This window comes from Bombus bifarius, unplaced genomic scaffold, assembly GCF_011952205.1.
Source record: "Bombus bifarius isolate JDL3187 unplaced genomic scaffold, Bbif_JDL3187 scf7180000008126, whole genome shotgun sequence".
In the NCBI taxonomy this organism is placed as follows: Eukaryota; Metazoa; Arthropoda; class Insecta; order Hymenoptera; family Apidae; genus Bombus; species Bombus bifarius.
Window position 1 is genome coordinate 60,263 of NW_022884459.1, and position 21,868 is coordinate 82,130.

Below are 21,868 nucleotides of genomic sequence, written 5' to 3' on the forward strand. Positions count from 1 at the left end.
ATCTAAACATTACGAATCGAGATTTCTAATCTTTTGCAGCAAAGTAAATATGTATATATTTTTATAAAAATGTCAAATCGCGTAGCTTTAAATAGTCTAAGTTAGAAACTCCGCCCTGACGAACGATTCCTCCTAGTCAAAATATTTACCATATTAAATACGCATCTACTATTGAGGGAAGCCCACTTTAGAAATCACTCTAGGAATTGTTGACTATTATTTATATCTCTCCTCAGTTTGTTCGTGTCATTCTTTCTTCCTCCTTTTATTTCTTACTTTCTCTCCAAAGTGTGTAACATTGTGCGCAAGTAAACCAGAAACAAGTTGCTGTTGGAACGATCATGTATTATCTGTGTACATCCAAACTTTCTCAAATGTCACTTTTATCGAAGTAATTAAACCACAACAAATTAAGAAATTAGAAAATGTTATTTCTCATGCTTTGGTGATTGCGAACCGAAATATTTGTTATCATTTGCCAAAGATAATATGAAAGTTTGCAATTGTAGAAACTGAGGAGAGTAAATGGTATGAAAATGCGTTGACTAAGCTAGGAATTTAATTACACGTGTGATAGAGATCTCTATTCAAGTCTATAAATCTATATTTAACCAATATTTAAACATGCAAATAAATAGATAAATAACAACGTATGCTTTTGTTTCGATGCAACGTAAAGATAAATCGTATTAAATTTTTCGGATGTGTTCTCAATTCTTCAAATAACTTAATACTTGAAGTGAAGGGGATAGTTGGCAGACCGACCACAATAGAAGTATTCGGCTCCTTAACTTTTATTTAAGGTCGAAATTCTGACCCCTCACACTTTGCTCTCAGTCGATACTTATTTAAAAAAAAAGTTGCGATACAACCTTCAATGTGCGTCATCATCTGAAATCGTACGTATTGCATAAATGTAAGTTAAATCGGTAAAAATAGCTCAATCCAAGGTACATGTGTCTACATTAATTCTATTCTATCCATACGTAATAATATAGTGTCAGGAGTGGGATGTTAGACGCTCTACGTCAGTTGCAAATGTTCATTATCCAAGTATACCATTTCTCATTGCCGAGTTACACACGTACGAAGAGAAAGTGCAGAGGTACTTGGATCCGGGAAATATTTCCGTAGAAATAAAAACTGGACTCCAAAGTGCTTCATCGTTTCGAAGAAGTAAAATCGCGTTCAACTGTAAGTAGTAACATTCAAGTATTTTATTTCTTGACAAGAAAATTAACGATTCAGAATTTTTTTGCAAAGTAAATATGAGATGGAAAAGTTCGGACCAACATTCTCCCGAATTGTTAATAAATGTATTAACATTATTCGATCCAAGCTCTTGTGTTCTAGAATCATTTATAATTAAATTAGTACCGGAAGTGAAAAGGATAATTGATGAATTGGTTAGTCGATTATGGTAAATGTAGGGCTATATCTACAATAATCATAAGAACTTCGTATTGTCTAAATTGTATATTATTACGTTTGCGTAAATTTTATCTTTATTCGTCGATACCTTATGCTGCAGCGAAATCTTAGAACTTTGTATTATAATGTTTGGAAACCAGATCGATTTCTTTGTGTGTTAAAGGTTTTAAGATTACCGCCCTCTCTTGAATCATGCTCTCAACTGTTCAACTCTCAGTTGTGAGTCTTTTAATATAGAGGAAGAGACGGTGCGGTTGGGACAATCAGGTTTAAATAAATTAATTAAATAAATGGTGGTTTGTCATCATCGCATGACATAAACACATACATCTTGCCCTTTTTTTATCATTTTTTTTAGTTTTGCGTAGTCGGATATCATTTTATTTTAATATTTATTTTATTTAATCCTTCTTAATACCTTCGAAAATCTATGGGTGAATCTGTTATACTGAAAAAGAAAATGAACACTCTCCCTCCCGGAGATCAGAAATATCGCCTGTCATTTTGTTTTCCTCAAGGTGCTGTATAACCTACAACACTTCCGTGACAGGTACGAATCTCTTGAGAACTGTAAATCGAATTTGAAACCACAATCGGTTAAGTTGTGTTTAAGTTGTAGGGGCAGAAACGCACAAACATATAGACATATATAATATAGAATGATCATCAGAATTACTAGAAATTAGGATTTCCGGGGATTTCTATCCTATATGATAAATTTATTGATAGATGGACCTATTTACAATGGTTTAAACAGAAAACGATGATTATCTAATATGAACCTAATGCAGCAATATAATATAACTACGACAACCAAATGAGTAACTCACAACTGACAATAATTAACAAGCCATAACAACTCGGCAACTAATAATTAACCAATTAGCAACTCGCACGCAACTGTCTCTCGACTCAACTGACGACTTGCAGCTAACTAACTCCACGCAACTAGACTCTCAATTAACAATTGACGATTAATCGTTCTTCTCCCTCAAGCATCCTTTGTTGTCTTTTCATGCCCCCAACACGCACGCGTACCGTAACCGCCCGCGATCGTGGCCACTTACGCTTTCTTCCAAGTAACTATTTAACTGAAGGACTGAGAATATATTGATAATCCATTAGGCCCATTGAAGTTTCTCGATCCTTTCGGCTTGTCGGTCGAACACGCTTTCTCGCAACATTGTATATATTTCGTCGGGTCTTTCTTAGATAATCTTTCCACGATACTACATATATGTATATGCATACATCAAGGCACAGCACTATAATTGCATTAGCTGCAATTATTTCGGTACTTATAGATTCTCAGTGATTTACAACAATTTTTTCGAACGTGTAATAATATTCCGATACTGTTGTTACAATAATTAATCATTTACTCTGTTAAAATTGTATATTATCTTGCGCATATTTTTTTGAAAATATTTGATTTCCTGCATTTGAAAAAGCAATGTCAGTAATTGTGTTTCTTTCTTTTCAGTAAATTGGCAACAAAGACGAAGACTGTATCTTCTTCCTAAGCTTTTGATAATCAGCAAGTAGAAAAAATATCCAACATGAACAACCTGGGTCATACGCCGCTCACTGTACCAAATTACTCGTATATCTTCGACTTCGAAAAAAACTTCGATTTCTGGGATACTCAAATGTGGTTTAAGGACCAGTTTCCGAACTGTTTTTATTATTGTGGTATCTATGTCGCCCTAATTTTTGCCGGGAAACATTACATGTCAAATAGGCCAAAATACGAATTGAGAGGCATGCTTATTTTGTGGAGTGCACTGCTTGCAATATACTCCATTTTTGGGTTTCTTAGAAGCATGCCGGGTATGTTTCATGTATTAAGGCATCATGGATTTTACCACAGCATCTGTATACCTAGGTAATATCTGTTTTATATTCTACTTCTTAAAATATTTTCAACAAAATATGTAATATCTTGTAAATTATTTAGTAATCAAATATTATCTATGAAATATAAATTATGTAAATATAAATTCTCATATTTGAAAACATTATCCAAATAAAAATTAAATTTTGGATATTTGTTCAAAGCATTATGCATGAAATGAATTTATAAAAAAAGTTTTGAAGAATGTAACGTGCATCTATTAATTCATCATTCGATTGTTTATTTTCGTTATTAAATTCTCATACCAGAATGATGCAATTATTAGAGTTTGGTCGTATTTACATACGCAAAATGTAGCGAATTATGTAGGTGGGTCCAGACTTCAAGACAATGATAATTATATGTCATGAACACCACAGCGAGATTCTACTCTCTCGGTTTAGCGAAGATTGACGCAAGAAAGTTGCCACAGAATTGACCTAGACTTTGAAATTCATGCTCAAAAGGACAAATATTTTTTGCTTGCGTCCTATTTTACTCGTCACGACGATGAACTTTAAAAATAAGCATGGTCGCATTTTAATCGTTCATTTGAAGAATGATGCTGTTCTACTTGCTCTTACTGACATTATTAACAATATGTTTATTTCACAGGTAGAAAGTAAATAGTGTGATATTAACGAGGAAACAGGACTTTAAGGTAGCAACTAACTTCATGGTTTCACATTATTCTAAAATTACAGCATGAAAAATGCCTTTCAAACGAGAGATGAATGGTGCAGAAGAGGGTACGATTTCATATTGTTATTTTGCTAGTAATCACGTAAAGGCCACATGAAGGATAATTACGTTTCTTTAAAATAAAATCACATTTCTTTATGCATTAATCGATGCATTACAGGAGATATACATTACATTTGTCACATTGTTTGGAAAGTGTGATTTATTTAAATATGTCTTGAACTAATCGCTTTGTGGCATGAGCAAGTTAATATTTTCGTATAGTAAATAACGTGGTGTATCGACCAACGTATAAAGAAATTTAATTTTATAAAAAAGAAAAAACATATTTGATCTTCATGTGTACTATACGTGTTCTACTGCAAAATAGTAATAACACCAAATGGTGCCTTATTCGGCGTCATGTAACTGCTGTATGAAGAGATTTTCTCATGCACTAAGTAATTTTAGAATAATGCGAAATCATAAAGTTGACTTTGTTGTATTTATGATGCACTATCTCACGTGCTAAGTAATAATAACTCCCTGTTTCCTCAATATTACGTTATTTACATCCTCCCTAACTGTAATATGAATGAAATGAAGACATAACGTGGCCAATGTAGTAGCCAATAGAACTTTATCATTTTTCAATAGAACGGATCATTTGCGACATTGGCACTTTTGCAAGGCTAGCCTCCGTGATAAAAAAAAATTGACTTTTGACCTCGACTTGTCTTTGGTCAAAATCAAGATCAAAACTGCGGTAACTTTTTTACGTCAATTATCATTAAACCGAGAATGTAGAATCACGGTATGGTGATCCTAACAGATAATTTTGACTCACCCTGAACAAAAAAATTGATTGAGGCTTTTTTATACAGTGCAAAAGTACAGTACAGTTAAAAAGTTACGAAACTAATGTTATTAAAGATATAACTTTTAAGATAAATGAAATTTTATTATTACTCAACGTATATTCCTTCCCTCACATATAAATTTCAGATTGGTCGTTCAACCGAAAGGTTGGAAGGCATATTATGTAGTGCCTTTTTGAAATTATATTCAGAGTAACTGTCACATTCCACTGAAATGATTCTATATCGTCAAAATGCTGCCCTTCCAGTATCACCTTCAGCTTTGCCATGATCGATTTTCAAGCAAAAATGTTGTGGTACAGGAGAAACCATTCTCGTAATTGATATAAGTTTCGCCTGACTTTTTTTTCTTTCTCTTTCTTTTCTAAAGGTAATCAAGTACTTTAATGTAAAATGATCTAGTTGTAGTCTGGCTGAGGCAAGGGAGGGGGGCACAAATTCACAGTGAATCAATCCTCTTGAATCAAAAAATGCGACCGACATTATTTTCGCTTTTGACTTTATGACCCTCATTTACATCGGTCGCACATCTAGAATGCCCTTCAGTTGTTTGATGGGCTGTCTGGGATTATTTTCCCGGTTTCCGTTGATGATGCCACGGAAAGGGTAGCGTTTGGATACTGTAGAAGCAATTCAGAAAAATATGACAAGGAAGGGATGTGTGTTGAATAATAGATAATAAAACTTCATTTACCTTAAAAACTGTTCTTTTTAATAATATTAGCCCGAAACTTTTTAAATGTAAATGCATACAGAATTTGATTTTATGCTAAAAGTATCTGTACATGCTCAATCCGCTTTGCGATAGCATACGTATCTAACAGGGGATTCGTAATATATTTGACACATATTATCTTTACACGGGAAAATCCATGTCGAAGGAGCAAAAATATCCTGCAAAATTGAGACTGAAAACATATCTTACGGAATATCCCGGAAATTATTACGTTTAGAAAGATAGTTTAAACGTAGCAATTGTCTACAAGCAAGGAATTCAGCTAAACATTTTTAATCTATAATTTAATTTTATCTGTAAATTTTCTTTAATACTGGAAATTCGCGTCTTTTTGTTAACTTTTATTGCAAAATGTTGTTCGATGCTCTGGAAAATTGAGAAACTTCAAAGAAATGTATAAAATATGGATAAATGGAAATTTTTATTTTTGATATTATAACAAAAATAACTGCATTTGTTATTATTGTACTATACTTGAAATAAATTCAGCCACTTTCAACATAAAAGTAAATTGTTTGTAATATGAAAAATACACAACATCAGACAGATATTAAGAAACACACTATGTAACTTCAATTTATATATCATGTTCATAACATATAACAATATTTCCAAAATATTATATCATAATAGAAATGTAATTATATTCTTTCCAGCCATCTTACTCAAGATCCAGTTTTCGGTTTTTGGTCGTGGACCTTTGCCCTATCGAAGCTAGTAGAATTTGGCGACACAGCCTTCATTGTGTTACGAAAGCAACCGTTGATTTTTCTACATTGGTACCATCACGTAACAGTCCTTCTCTATACCTGGTTCTCTTATGCAGAGGCCACAGGAAATGGCAAGTGGTTTGGCTTGGTAAACTCTTTCGTTCATGCCTGGATGTACTCCTATTATGCTCTGAAAGCAATGCGGTTCAATATACCAAAATGGGTCGCCATGTTTGTTACTACGCTACAGCTATCACAAATGGTTGTGGGTTGCATTTTAACTGCATCAGCTTACTACTATGTACACAGTGCCCAAGTTGAATGTCACGTTACGCCTTTGAACATCAAACTTGCTATGCTGATGTACCTCAGCTATTTCATTTTATTTGCCAGATTCTTCCAGCAGGCTTATTTATCTAACAAACACATAAAAAAAATTGGAAAGAAGGATTAGCCCAATAGATCTGCAAGTTATAACAAGCTGAAGTTTATGTAGAGCAGGTGAAAAATTTTTTAAATCTTTTTTACGGATGCTTTTCAGTGACATATCTTAAGAAAAACTTTATCAAAATCTCATGTGATGGATATGGACGTCAAGAAATAATTTGATGAATATAGTTCTTTCAAGCCTTTGTGAAGGCAAAGTTGTAAAGATTGATTGTGAATGAATGAAAATGGAGAAATAGAATTAAAGTAAATCTCGCACACTAAATCAGAAATAAATTTTTAATATCTTAACGATATTATCGTTAACTATAGTACGAATGAATTAATAAATCTCGTCCTGGAAACACATATATCCCTAATCTGTTTACTTATGAAACGATTTCCAAGAAATTTTTTGGTCTCTTTTATTTGTAATGTTTCCTTCTTCCGATAACGTGACAAAACCTTACTGGAACAAGAACGGAAGCGATATAATATTTGAAAATGTAATGTGTAAATATTAACGTATCTAATATTGAATCATTTAATAGTAAAAAAAATATTAAACACAGATTCGCCGGCAAAACTGATATACTTTTATAATAATGAATTATAGGGTTGACATATTTATTGTCGTACGTATAAAACTATGAAACTATATATATTGAAAGAAGCCATAGAATACATAACAATTTGTATGAATAAAGTACGAGTGATATTAAAAAATGGATCATGCATTAGTTCAAAAACTTTATCGAGCCTTAGAATATTTTCTGCTATTTTTAAGTGTCAATATTAATTATTATCTTGTTTAGTATGTAGGGAACGCCTCTCAAACGTTTTTCTATTTTCATTCGAACTGCCTATGTACGTATATATGTATGTATATTATACCGCCGTTTTCTGGTGGTATTACATATTCTAATGGTGTAAGAAAATACTTATACTCATTGTTTTGTAAAATACACACTACCGGTGAAGAATTGATAACCTTCCCATTGCGTCTATATTATATCATCTACTAGTTTTATTATGAATTTAAGAGTTATTATTACAAAAATTAAAGAAATGATAAAATTTTTGCAAACAGTGCTTTCGTTTTAGTTTGTTACAATATTTTAAAAAGCAGCCTTATGAAACTTCAGAATCGAGGAAAAAATATTCGTCAGTGTGACGGTAAGCTTTAATTAAGGCTTTAATTAAGGACGGATTTCTTCCGGTACCCCCGCGCCATACGCGGCTACGTTTGTTAAAACTCGAATCACATGGGCGATATCCATAGCCGCACTAGTTCCAATATATGTATGCCATGTTTGTGTTGACACATATACCACAGCGTTAATATCATGGACAGCACTGCTTCTATTTTTCAACAAGCAAGTTTCAAGTATTGCATTGCGTCTGATGCACCTGTCAGTAATAAAGTAGACGAAACATCCTGCATGCCACAGCTATCGAAATAATAACAAAACAGCAACTGAATAGCCGCCTCTGATATACATCGGACGATAACCTCTCCAAAGGGACTAAAACCTCCATATAAAAACCCTCCTACATTAGCGCTCAACACATTATTCTGTTAATTATTCTGTAACACTTTGAACCGTCACTCCGTTGGATTTATACAATAAAATTTCCATCATCTTATACGAAGTTCAATTCCTCCACGTTATTCGTGAAACGTACGAATATATTTACTGCGACGCGAGGAGAGGAGAATCACCAGCGATCTATTGGTTTCATGATTTCTTCTGTCTTCGACGTGACACACGCATTTGAATGGCTCGGAAGCTGTTTTGCGATCCGACCATTGCAGCCGAATTAGTAACTATTAATTTTTATTAAATACTTTTATTTTAAGATTTAATTTTTACCCAATAAAAATTATTAAAAATTATTTGTTATTAAATATTCTTATGCTAAAAATATATTTTTAGTTAGTAAAAATTAATAGCAATTAGTGAAACCTATACATTTTTTAATAACAATTAATTGTCATTAAATATTCTTATTTTAACAATAATTACGAGTTAAAACAATTAGTTTCACTTAAAATATGTCTTCACAACCCTAATGTAATCACAGAATCATCTGAAGGAAGAAATATGTGTGGATTTCGAAGCTTTGGGAGGTTGTGAATTCATAGGGACAAAATGTTTTTAAATTCAACTCCTGAAATTTGATTTTGACCGCGTCACATAATCTAAAGAACTCTTTATATGTTTTTTCGTTATTCAGCCAAATGGTTCCTTATTAATATGTCGGAGATGAAAGAACACCGGAGCCTTCCCTTTGGAATTTTGGGAAAATCCCGTAACATTGTAATTCAGAATCTACCATAGCTGTAATTAAATAATTGCAGTCACCCAGTCCAATTGTAATTGTTCGGGATTTGTGATAATGAGCTTGGGCTCGAGGCGACAGTCAGTCGCCAAACGTAGCCGCGGTCAAGTGATGAACGCTTTGTCTAACAAAGGTACGGAGTAATTCTATAGCTCTCCTTAAAAGAAATATTTGTGGCGGCACGCGACAGTAAACATTCCAACGGTTTCTGTTCCGTGGCTCGCCACACGCAGATCCTATTCTTCGGGTATGATGGTTACCAGATGCCGACGCGTCTCCACAGTACGTGATCAGCTAGTCCGAGGGTCGTTATAAACATTAAGATCTAGTTACCTAAGGTCCTTTAAACAGACAAACAGTGTTTGTCCCAACTACGGGAAGATAGGGGAGATCTATTTTTCAACGAACGACGCTTCCCGCTAGCAACCTTCCCTCAAGGACGGCTACCATCCTTTTCTAGCCACCCACATGGAAATTGACCAATTAACAGCAACGTCAATTTCCCTCACTTTCTGAACGAAGGCTATCCTCGACGAATCCGATGATCTCGTGTCCTTAGACACACCCCATCATAGTTTTCCTCTACAGCATCATCGCGACGGAAAGTCATCCTCTCGTGAGGTCTCACTAGCGGGTTACATAGCGTCTTTACGCTCGGTGAATATTTTACGTTTTAACAAAGAGCTAGTTTAGTAATACTTGTATCGTAGACAAGTAAATCGAGTCCAATTTAGACTTTGGAAGAAAGTACATTTGTTATCCCGTTGACCGCGGATTCGTTTTCGACCACTGTCATTAGTGTCTAATCACCGCGGTTATTTGTCAATTCTAGAATATACACACTTGTACTAATAATCATATTTGTACTAGTCAGTGTCTTCTCTATTGCATAACAACAATGTGTAATCCTAATAAAGATTCGTTTCACGCCCCTAACCCTATTTCTAATGTAAAGCCGACATATATATTATTGTAGTTTATTTGGCATGCATATGTATTCATATTTATTCGTTCTCATATTATGTATGTCTTGGTTATTTGTTGTTAGTATATACAACATAATTTCATTTAGATGGTTTCTTCTTCATGTTATTTACATATTTTACACTAGAATTTATAATTTTCTTGTGTTAAGTATTAATTAGCCACCTTGCACAGTCGTATCAAGATGGCCGCCTTCTGTCCCAAGTGTCAACACGTGCTTCAAGTTCAATCGAAATATCGTATTATTTCACTAAAATTCCAGAATCTTAGTATTATTAACTATTTGTCATGTCACTAAGTGGGATCGTTATGTGTGTCGTACCGCTCAGTGTATTTTTACGTTGCATTTAGTATTGATTACGTTTAAACCTCTTACTCTACATGTGAAGTATCAATGTGTTTATCAGTAATATTGTTGTCCTATATAGTAAATTATTATTTTATGATTTGAGCTTATCTCATGCATAGGCATCGTGTATTATTGCTTTGTAAGTAGTGTAAAAAACGCTTTATGATAGTGCGTTCTTTGATTGATAGAGATTAAAACTCCTGTATGCGTGGATGGTTACAGTTATTTATATTACGAGTGCTTTTAATTTGCACCAATTTAATGTATATCAGTGAATTCTAATTTCTCCCCCTTGTTTATTTTCATATTTTATAGAACTCATTCACGTAAGAAGTTAGATTGTGAATTTGTGTATACTTTGAAATATTTATATTCTTATATTCTTATCATCTCGATCTTATTGTTCATAGGATTCAGAATGATAAATCATAACTCTAGTGTTCATAAAATATGAAAATCTTGACTATATTGCAAATAATCAACTAATTAACGGTTTTTTATTAATATTTGGAGCGTACTATAGTGTAGTTTTTTTTATTTTAATTTGTACTAGTGTGTTTGTATATTACATAGTGGCTTCTTGTTCCTTTTGACGCTATAATTTGTTAATAAATTTTATTTAATTTAATAAATCTGCTCTCAACTACCTTATCGACCGTACCGTATCATAGTTCGACAACCTGCTGCATCTCATTCAAGCGCTGCTAGTTCTGTGCTATGTTCGTTCTGTTTAATATAGCCGCAACTGTCAACACGTGTACCAATGTGTTCAAGTGTTACTATAATCAATTAATTATATAGCTAAAATAAATTAAATTTTTGAGCAAAGTAGTGGATTCGCCTTTTGTGCGTTTACCGTAATACATAACTACATAGTGTTGCAATGCTTAACTATTAAGTTTAATTGTTTATTCGGCACGTGGTTGACAGTTTCTCTTATGATGTTTCTTTCTTCTAGCAATATAATTAATGTATACCTGTGCAGGTTCATCATGCAGTGAGTAACTGTGGAATAACTGTGTCTCACGTTTCATCGACAGCATTGATAATACAGGAATATTATCACGTGTTGTCTCCGTTAGCAACCTAACGTCGCATCGGTGTGTTACTATTTTTTAATTTATATTAACATTAATACTAAAATTTCTTCGTTAATATACTAAAATTGTATTTATTCCATGCTGGAATCATCCTGTTGTGGGAAGTTATCCAGTGTTATACATGAAATGGCGGATCATCTATCTACTACCACGTGCATAGAGGTTATGTGGATTCTTAATGTTCCATCAAGTACAAAGTTCCATCAAAGGTAAAATAGCTTCTGTAGTAAGTATAGTAATATTGTTTCCACATCATGCGGTAGCTATAAAATTAAGGATTTTTATTAAGGAATATTCTATGCACGCCTGCTGCGTTTGCGTCTTCTAAAGAATTCATGTTGTTTTTCTTTCTCTTGTCTATTCTTCATAATCGTTCTACAGAGTTCATTAAAATGTTTCCAGAGCTGTTCACTCTCAGCGACTGTATCGGTGAGATTTCTAGGAGTCAGCGTTTTTTCTGCATGGTTTTCAAGAGCATACTGTGCATCCTCCAATTCTTCATCGCAACCCTAGCATTTACTGGTCGTTTCTTTATTTATCTTTTCATGGTATGTATTAAAAATACCACGTTTAGGAAGTATCTGAAATATACCTTCGTTTATTTTTAACCTGTTAGGTATGATGCGCCATTATACTGGCTCACTCTACTGACTCATTCACCATTTGAAGTAAATGATCCGTTTCATTTGTCTTGCTTCGCGCTTCTTTTGCCCTCACAACGTTTTCTGAGAGTGTTAACAATATATAGATGTAATATATAGTCTTTGCTTTTGATATGTCAGTGTGATGTATCAATTGTTGCTTTTTGTTAAAATAAATATACCATTATTAGATGCTCTTTTTAACATGCCGATTCATATCCTTATAATTTTTTAGAATCTTCAACCTCAAAATGTCATTTCAAAATAGGAAGCGAAGAGCAATTTGCTACAATTCAGAAACAGACTCGGAAGTCGAAAATGACTTAACCAAAAACAAACGTGATAGGAAGAATGGAAAAAAATTGAGAACACTACATTCGTCCGAATCAGAAGATTCCGATGTTCACGGAGAGACAACATGCGGAAAAATAATCTGGTCATATGAAAATTTGAAACCACAAGTGCATAAATTTGATTCCCACAATTCTGGCATGTCAATCCAGCTTAATCGATCTGCAACTCCGATCGATTACTTCCAACTATTTTTCTCTGAAGAATTAGTGTCATTTATTGTGGAAAAAACGAATGAGTACCGCAAATTCAAGATGGACAATTCTAAGCGTTCTTTCCTAAAACCTCACGAAAGAGAAACAACATTGAGTGAAATATATAATTTCTTTGTAATTCGTTTACTAATGTCGCGAGTAAAGAAATTACATTTTTCCGAATATTGGACAAAGGATAAATTTTTGCGAACCGATGTTTTTGGCAAAATTATGAATAGAGACAGATACGTTTTTCTATTACGCATACTTTACTTCAGTAAAATTGAGTTAGTTAATTCCGGTAGACTGATAAAAATTAGAGAATTTTGTAATAAGCTTTGTCGTTCCTTTCAAAATTGTTTTATTCCATTCCGCCATTTATGCGTGGATGAAAGTTTATTGTTAAAGAGGCGGTTATCATTCCAGCAGTATATCCCGTCCAAACGGAATATGTTTGATATCAAGTCTTTTGTATTGTACGACTGCAAAACGGGATTCGTACTAAATTTTGTTGTATATGCCGACAGCGATTCCGAAATAACAAAAATGAACGAAAAATATCTGGGAAAATCGGCTGAGGTTGTACTCACATTATTGAATTCATATTTAGGAAAGGGGCACACATTGTTCGTTGACAACTGGTATACCAGCCCGACTTTATTCAGTTATTTACATGATAATAAAACTAACGCGTGCGGCACCGTAAAGTCGCGAAGAAGAGAAATGCCCGTAATGAAGGAAAAACTAGACAAGGGTGAAATATGCTTCCGATCATCGCCTAATATGCTCGCTCTCAAGTGGCAAGACAAACGGGAGGTATATATGTTGTCAACTTCCCACTCCGCGGATTATATAAATACTAAAAAAATAAACTATCAGACCGGAGAAATTATTCAAAAACCGTCTTGTATTGTTGATTACACTGCCAATATGGGTGTGGTCAACAACAGGGACAAAGTAATATCGAGTGTACAATCAGTCCGAAAAAGTGTTAAATGGTATAAAATATATTTTTTCCATCTGCTTGATGTGGCAATCTGGAACGCGTATTGTTTATATAAGCTTCAAGAGAAAGAAAAAGTAACAATGCGAGTGTTTCACCTTAGATTACTTAAAGAAATTTTCGAAAAATTCGGTTATACGAATAATAACATTAGCTCTAACAAATCTATCGCAGATCATCCCTTCAGACTAAGCGGAAAACATTTTCCATCGCACTGTAGGTCCACAAAATCTAAAAAAGCGTTACGAAATTGTATCGTATGTTCAAAGAATGATGTAAGACGAAGATCGCGCTATGAGTGTGAAGATTGTGACGTGGGTCTATGTGTCATACCGTGCTTTAAAATATATCACACTCAATTGTATTATTAATTATTAAAGTAAATTATTAATCTCTTTGTTACGGCTGAATTTTGCACGGGGCTGTTTCTCTGTATGGCTGAGTTTGACGCGATTCACGCTTAACACGTTCGTCGCCCAGCGTGATTCGGCTAAGTTTCCTGCGGGGCCCAAATCCGACCGCCGGTACACAGAACGTAAATAGAGCGCTAAGTGGGAATTCATTGTTTATCGCCTTCGATCCATTCTAAAGAAAAATTTATTTAGTTTTGAAATGGAGAAAGCGATAAGTTTTCCAGCTAGAGTATTCCGAGGGATCTCATGGCAGATATCTTTCATTTAGTCGAGAAGCATACTTGTGACACGTACATCAGTGATTTTTTCATCCTCAAAATATTCAGTACAGCGTGAAAATATATTTGAACGTAAGGAGAGTAGCGATGACAAAGTATTGAATTTTAGAAAAGAAGTTATAAATAGAATTTCATCGAGTTCGGACTCGGATATTGAGGAAGCATGTGCAAGCGAAGGTCTCAAAGACATGTTGGAAGAACTAGCCATAGACGAAGAAGAGAAATTCGACTCTATTGATAATTCATTGAACAATATTCAATGCAACAGACATTTCCGTTCACCGGAAAAAGCAGACTTTTGATGGATTTGCCGTCTGACATTAGCGCAAGTGAAGTGTTTTCGTTATTCGTTGATGAAAAAATGATAAGCCTTTTAGTCACAGAGACTAATAGATATGCAGAGCAAAAATTACATCAACATGAAGTGACCGGTTAAACTCGATATAGGAGGTGGAAAGCCACCACTTCCAAAGAAATTATAAAATTTATCGAACTAATGATTTGGATGTCTAGTACAGACACCGCTTGTTATATGTTGGTCAACGAGCCGTCTTTACAATTTTTCATTTCCACGCAACAGAATGTCCCGTAATCGTTTTGAAAAATCGCTATTGGCAAACTTGCATTTTGCAAATAACGAAACTATAGAACAGAGTAGCAGACTTGGAAAAGTTTTACTACTCATAAACATATTGATAGACAATTACCAACAAAGTTGTTCACCAGGCAAAGATATTGTAGTCGACGAGACAATGGTTCCTTGGAGGGGACGACTAACATTCCGGCAATACATATCGACGAAATCACATTAAGTATGGTATAAAGCTATTCAAACTGTGTTCCACCGAAGCTTACACATGGTCTGCAAAAGTATATTCTGGACGAGAAACCACCGGAAGTAAGCAAGTTAGCATAGCTGAGAACGTCTGCATTGAACTTGCAGATACATTGCTAAATGAAGGACGAACTTTGTTCGTCGACAATTTTTATACGAGCTATCAGTTAGTAGTGAAATTTTTAAATTTTAGGACGCATGTCCCTGGAACTGTACGGCACAACAAAGAATATATGCCCAATTCCGTAATGTCGTGCCCGTTGAAGAAAGGTGAAATGATAGCACGAGAGGATAAGAACGGTATTATGATTCTCAAATGCAGAGATGTTTGAAATGTTAGAATATTATCAACAAAACATGCACCTATTATGATTTCAAGCTCGAATTCTACATATCACGGATGTCCTCCAAAATAGAAACCTTTGGCGGTAACTACATATAATAATGGAAAAATTGGTATCGACAGAAGTGACCAGATAGTCTCATATGCCACTACGATACGGAAAAGCATCAAGTGGTATCAGAAATTAGCATTACATTTACTCTTAGGCAGAACTATAGTAAATGCTCATACTGTGTACCAAATAGCCACAAACAAAAAAATACTGATAAGACAATTTCGGGAAATTCTCGTTTACGAGTGGTCCAATGTGTCCTCAGAAAATACTATCTGTGTGTTCGACAAAATTGTGTTCGACAACCATCGAAAGAAAACGAAGAAGGTGACCCACCATTTGGGGATACGTAAAAATCAAGAAGGCAAGCATATAAGGATGTGCATCCTATGTTACAAGAAGAAGAGGCAAACTGTCTCACGCGAAGAAGCGAGAAAAAACATAAAAAGAACTACAGTGTATTGTTCGAAGTGCCCAAAATCACCCCAAATGTGTTTGGAATGTTTTAGCGAATATCATGTGATATAGCATAATGTAATATTTTATCCAGAATATAAATTAATAAAAAGTATGGTATAATGTGTTTTTAATATTTTTATGTTGTATATCCTATATATAATATCGTATATTTACTTAACTCGAACAAGAAGAGCGTCACCATTGGTGATGGGGCCCCTGTAACGTCGCCCAGAAGCCAGGAATCCGCCGACCTCAGGATATGCATATAACACCTGGTCATGCGATAGCAGTGAGAATAGACAGTAGCCGGATTCCCACCCGTGAGATATGTGAATCATAGTGAGGAGAAAGATCCCAGTCCTTTAGTCAGTAAGTCAGTCTGTATTTTGCTATTGAGGTGTAACTTCGCCTTGTGAATAAAGTATACGAACGGGCTATTGTTCATTCGCCTTTTTTTATATTATATGTCGGGTTAACATTAGAATTTAAGGCGCGTAACGATTCTTCGTTTGAACTAGCCATCGTTTTACAAAACAGAGATTATATTTACGCGAATATACAAGATTTTGCAAAATATTATGAATATTGAGTTTAATGAATGATAAGATTAACAAACGATAAGTTTAACTAATGATTAGATTAAAGAATAATAAGTTTAACGAATAATAAGAGTAACGAATAATATGTTTTACGAATAATAAATTTAACGAATAATGAATTTAATTAACGCTATTAACAATGTTCCTGGGTTCAAACGAATCCACGGTCAACGGGATAACTCTTTACTATGCGTAGAATAATTTCAAACGCAAAAAAAATACGATTGCTGAGGCACTCGGTAAATTGCTCGATGTATCACTTTCCAAGGCGATCACACGAATGAATATCTGATGAAAATCTTTTTCGCTGTACGACTGCATTTTGTTCGTTATATGCTCGCTGGAGGCATCGAGAAGCTTCCAATCGCCGCTGCTAGGCAGACTCTGCCAAGAGTTTGTTGTATACTCTTTGGAAGCATCGAGAAAGATCCAAACGCCGTTGCTAGGCAGTTTCTGTCTGGAGTTTGATTCCTAATACAACGTGTGTCCCATTATATCGACATCTCCAAAGTACAATTCTATGTGATTTCTAGGGCGAACAATACAACCGATCCACACCTTCGTCAGGCAAAACGTTTATCCCGTGACCGTGGCTACGTTCGGCGACCAGTTGTCACCTCGAACCCACTTTCGCCATCATAAATATCGAACAATTACAATCAGATTGAATGACAACAATTGCTTAATTACAGCTATGATAAAATCTAGGCTAGAGCATTAGAGGACTTTCCCAAAATTGTAAAGGGAAGGCTCCGGGTTTCCTTTCATCTCCGACATATATATATGTCGGAGCGGACATTAGAATTAGGGTTAGGGGCGTGAAACGAATCTTCGTTTGGGTTACACGTTGTCGTTATGCAATAGAGAAGACATTGACTAGTGCAAATACGATTACCATAGAACCGGACAAGTAACCGTGGTTATTAGATATTCGAGAGACTAATGACAATGATCCTAGGTTCAATAACGAATCCGCGGACAACGGGACGGTAGTCGTACGCACTCTTATAAAATCTAAGTCGGATTCTGTGTTAATATTCGCTGACCGTAAGGAGTTAATCCTTTTTTGTCGATGAGACCACAAGAGAGAGAGTCTTTCCGACCCGGTGATACCCCAGAGGAAAAATATGACGGGGTGTGTCTAAGGACACGAGATCATCGGATTCGTCGGGGACATCCTACGTTCGGAAAGTAAGGGAAATTGACGTTGCTACTAATTGGCCAATCTCCATATCGGTAGTTAGAAAAGGATGCTAGCCGCCCTTGAGGGAGGGTTGCTAGTGGGAGACGTCGTTCGTGGAAAAATAGGTCTCTCATGTCTTCCCGTAACTGGGACAAAGACTGTGTATCTGTTGAAGGATTTTAGGTAACTAGATATTAGTGTTTATGACGGTCCTCGGGCTAGCCGATCACGTACTGTGGAGACGCGTCGACATCTGGTAAACATCCTGCCCGGAGAATAGGATCTGCGTGTGGCGAGCTACGGGACAGAAACCGTTGGAATGTTTACTGCCATGTGCCGCTACAAATCTTTCTTTTAAGGAGAGCTATAGGATTACTTAATGCCTTTGTTAGATGGAGAGTTCGTCCCGTTGACCGTGTGACACCAATTACCTCTCAGAGAAAAGACATCGACTCCCGACTGTCGGACGCCAACGCCGCGACGCATCTTAGTCCCCATCAGAGATAAGGCCCCAACCCCGACTTTCGGACTCCTTGGAATCCACACCAAACCCCCCAACATCCCCAAGCCAGGGTGTATATAAGCCGAGACTTCACCCAGCCCGGGGAGTTCTCGTTCTAGTTGCTGTTCTTGTACAACACCCCTTTCTCTGTTCAACGTTATTCTACTGTAAGTGCCAAAGTCATAATAAAGTTCGATAAAAGAGAATTAATAGTTGGGCTACGACTCAGCTTTCTTTTCTCTCGCAACCCAAGTATCCATTTTACGTGACATTTTGGCGATCCGTGCCAGGATCCATCAACTTCAAGAAAACGAAATTACGCATTTCGGATGCGATCGACTGCAGATCAGCTCACTTTGCGTGAAAACGACTTCTACGGAAAGCGGACTACGGTCATCACCAAAACTGAAACTGGTCACGAAAAGAAGAATATTCAGGTAAAGAACTGGATTCTTTTAAATATTATCGTACTCGTCACAATAGCTTCGCTAGTACAGACTCCAACAACAGTACAATAACCACTATGAGCAAAAAATCAGAAGACACATCTTCTGTTAGCCCTATGGCTACTGGTGTGGATCCAAGTATTCGGGCCATACTAGACGCTATGCAGAAGCAGAACGAAATCAAGTTAAGAAAACTGTTAAAGGAGACTATTAAAGCAGCGACTAGTCGGAGTTATCAGGGTAGTTTAGTTTCTAATAATTTGAACAAAAGCTTGGAGAAAACAGACGTTACTGTAGGAAATGAAGAAATGGTTTTGAAAGAATTTTCAAAAGAATTGCAGTCTAATGTAGAAAATTCTTATGAAAAGAAAGTATCAATTGACACCGCTTCACAGGATTATATTTTCATTAAAACAGACTTAATGTTTGATGTCAATAGCTCGACAGAATACCAGAAAGAGTCTGTGAAACGAAGGAAAGAAGATATTGCAGTATTGTATAATGATTTGTCACCATCTTCGTCACAAGATACTCAAAATTTACAAGAATGGTTTGACAAAAATAGTAAAAGTTTAGGAGAAGCAGAAAAAGATCATAACAAGAAGGATAATATTTCAATGAGAAATATTTTGGACGGCGATACAAATAAAGAAAACCAAATTGAAACGAAGGAATTAGAAGCAGTTAGTAAATCAACTGCTGAAAATGATACAAAATCAATAGACAACGTTGAACAAAATATATCATTAGAATCCATACAAAAAGCAAGAGATAATGCTTACAATAATGAACATTTGCTTATAGAAGAAGACCAAATGATGACAGCGAAAAATGCGTGTGACACTACAGAATCAAAAACTTCAGTAGATCTTATGTCGAGAAATTTAGATGCTAATACACAAGAGAAGTCTTTAGAGAATAAAGATGACAAGAATCCATCTCCATCTATGTTAGATAGTAGTAAACGGAGCAGTCGTTATAATGTTGCTGCAAAGCCTGCTACTTCGCCAAAATTTGAAGAAATTGTTTATAATCAAACCAGACAATCAAACACAAATAAAATTTTGCGAAGCGCTTTAAAGACGAAATTAATCGAAGACAAGTGTGAAATAATTAATAAACAAAAGGCATCGGAAAATGTAAAAAATAAATTTGCCAAAGAAGAAAAAAGAGGTGTTAAACAAAAATCAATTTCAGATAGTGAAAACGAAACAACTGATACTGAACACAGCTAGTGATAGCGATAGGTATAAATCTGTAGAAAATGATAATGCAGTAACGGGTGTAATAGCAACTGATGAAGCGAAACATAGAGGCAGACCTAGGAGATCGGATAAAGTCGAAGTTAAAAAAGATGAAGATACAAGGAAGATCCTACAAAATGAGAAGGGTGGATTAGAAGAACAAAGAAAACTCGAAGAAGATACAAAAGAAGAAACTACAGAGACAGAAGTCAATTCAAAAGGTATATTAAATAATAAATGCGATTTACTTGATACCGAAAGAGCTATTGAAATTAATGATACGGTTCAAGATATTAAATTTACTGAAGGTAGAAGCCGCACTCAAAATGATATGGAAGATGTAGTAGAAGATTCACAAGAATTATCTAATAAAAGTAAGTTATCAGAAATAAGGATTGCACTTAACAAAATTGAATATACAAAAACTATTTTACGGAATAAAAAGAATTCATTAGAAAGAGAAAGAGGAGTAAGAGAAAAGAAGAAAATGTACAGACAGAAATTATTTCAAAAAATATATCAGATGATAAATGTGATTTGCTTTAGAAAAAAAAAAAAAAAATATTATCCACAAACTACATTAGGAATTTATCTATTTTAGTGAGGAGAAAGAGAAAGGATAGAGGAGTTGATCAATAGACTGTGGATTTTGAAGCGTTTATGAAAAACTTACAATTTTAATAAAATATTCAATGTAAAGTCTTTGTTATAATATTCAAATAAATAGATGAAAAAAACTGAATTTGCATAATTACTCATGGCTTATTGATCAATCATGCGACTCGTTCAGAGGTAACTCGAGTTGTAAAGGCGACAATTTATTAAAAATGGTATATCTGACGTACGATGCATTTGCTCATGTTAAACTATTTAAATAAGTATAAAAATCACGCGAAAAAAAATCTACTGAAAATAATGTTGAACTAGTTAATAATAATAAATCATATAGTGAAACACAAACCTTAAATCAAGATTTTAAGTTCAAAAAAAAAAAAGAAAAAAAAAGAAGAAAGAAGTTGATAAAATGACAGCAACATGTAGCAGCAGGCGAGAGAAAATAAGCCAAATTTCTAAAAGAAGAAACGATGCTCAAGAACTCGAAATTTCTCGAGTGGATATGCTAAACAACGAATTTAATGAACAGTTGAAAGAACGTGAAACAGCAATAGAAGACTTACATCAAATGTTAAAGCATCAATCGGAAATTCATAAAGTTACCTTAAATGAAGCAAGTTTGAAAATAGGAGAACTCTCTGATAAAATTAAATGTTTTAAAGGAAAAGATAGCCAGATACCGAAACGTAATGAATTACTCGAAGAAGAACAGAATAAATGGAGAAGTTTAGAAAAAATGATTACAGAAAAACTTGAAGAAGAAAAATCCCCTTAGGAAACAGCTGAAGACGAAGTGAGAAAGTTTTCTAAATATAACGAGCAACTTCTAAAAGATTATCAAGAAATCCATAAAAAAAAAAAAGGTAAAGAATTAAACATGTACCTCAACTGAAAGATAAAATCAATCGACAGGATGTGTGCATAATAAAGGTAAAGAGAACACATAATGTATCTCCACCAGGGGCGCATGATCCAAAATTAAATAATAAAATAAAAGGTTTTGTTACTGAAAAGTTAGAGAGATTTCATGACAACAAAAGCATTGCCTGTGCAGAGTGCAGTGTATCAATGTGCACTAAAAATGCAAGCAACGTGACGATTACTTTTAGAACACCACAAGCACCACGAAAACACAATCAAGACCAAACAAGATCAAGTTCAAAAGTGAAGTTACGTGA

The 21,868-nt window shown here is 34.8% G+C and overlaps 2 protein-coding genes across 6 annotated transcripts; both read left to right on the top strand.

Annotated features, from left to right (window-relative positions):
• The first annotated feature begins 1,012 nt into the window (after window positions 1–1,012).
• Window positions 1,013–7,125, top strand: LOC117208462 (elongation of very long chain fatty acids protein 6-like). Of its 2 annotated transcripts, none has more exons than XM_033449661.1 (3): window positions 1,013–1,194; window positions 2,915–3,316; window positions 6,277–7,125. In XM_033449661.1, exons 2-3 carry the CDS (start codon window positions 2,991–2,993, stop codon window positions 6,782–6,784), a joined length of 834 nt encoding a protein of 277 aa, XP_033305552.1. In that variant the 5' UTR covers window positions 1,013–1,194; window positions 2,915–2,990; the 3' UTR covers window positions 6,785–7,125. The 2 variants fall into 2 exon arrangements, with proteins under 2 accessions (XP_033305552.1, XP_033305553.1); XM_033449662.1 differs by lacking the exon at window positions 1,013–1,194 and adding an exon at window positions 1,680–1,698.
• Window positions 7,126–10,234: 3,109 nt separating this feature from the next.
• On the top strand, window positions 10,235–16,371 carry LOC117208461 (piggyBac transposable element-derived protein 4-like). Of its 4 annotated transcripts, none has more exons than XM_033449659.1 (5): window positions 10,235–10,322; window positions 11,418–11,532; window positions 11,638–11,741; window positions 11,935–12,080; window positions 12,409–16,371. In XM_033449659.1, exon 5 carries the CDS (start codon window positions 12,425–12,427, stop codon window positions 14,090–14,092), a length of 1,668 nt encoding a protein of 555 aa, XP_033305550.1. In that variant the 5' UTR covers window positions 10,235–10,322; window positions 11,418–11,532; window positions 11,638–11,741; window positions 11,935–12,080; window positions 12,409–12,424; the 3' UTR covers window positions 14,093–16,371. The 4 variants fall into 4 exon arrangements, with proteins under 4 accessions (XP_033305550.1, XP_033305547.1, XP_033305551.1 ...); XM_033449656.1 differs by having other exon boundaries at window positions 10,246–10,571; XM_033449660.1 differs by lacking the exons at window positions 10,235–10,322; window positions 11,418–11,532 and having other exon boundaries at window positions 11,539–11,741; window positions 12,442–14,092.
• The last annotated feature ends 5,497 nt before the right edge of the window (window positions 16,372–21,868 follow it).

Bases quoted from the DNA above. Each gene is read 5' to 3' on its own strand.
- LOC117208462 (XM_033449661.1), top strand. From the start codon at position 2,991: ATGAACAACCTGGGTCATACGCCGCTCACTGTACCAAATTACTCGTAT. The intron at 3,317-6,276 runs GTAATATCTGTT...TATTCTTTCCAG, and splicing joins CACAGCATCTGTATACCTAG to CCATCTTACTCAAGATCCAG.
- LOC117208461 (XM_033449659.1), top strand. From the start codon at position 12,425: ATGTCATTTCAAAATAGGAAGCGAAGAGCAATTTGCTACAATTCAGAA.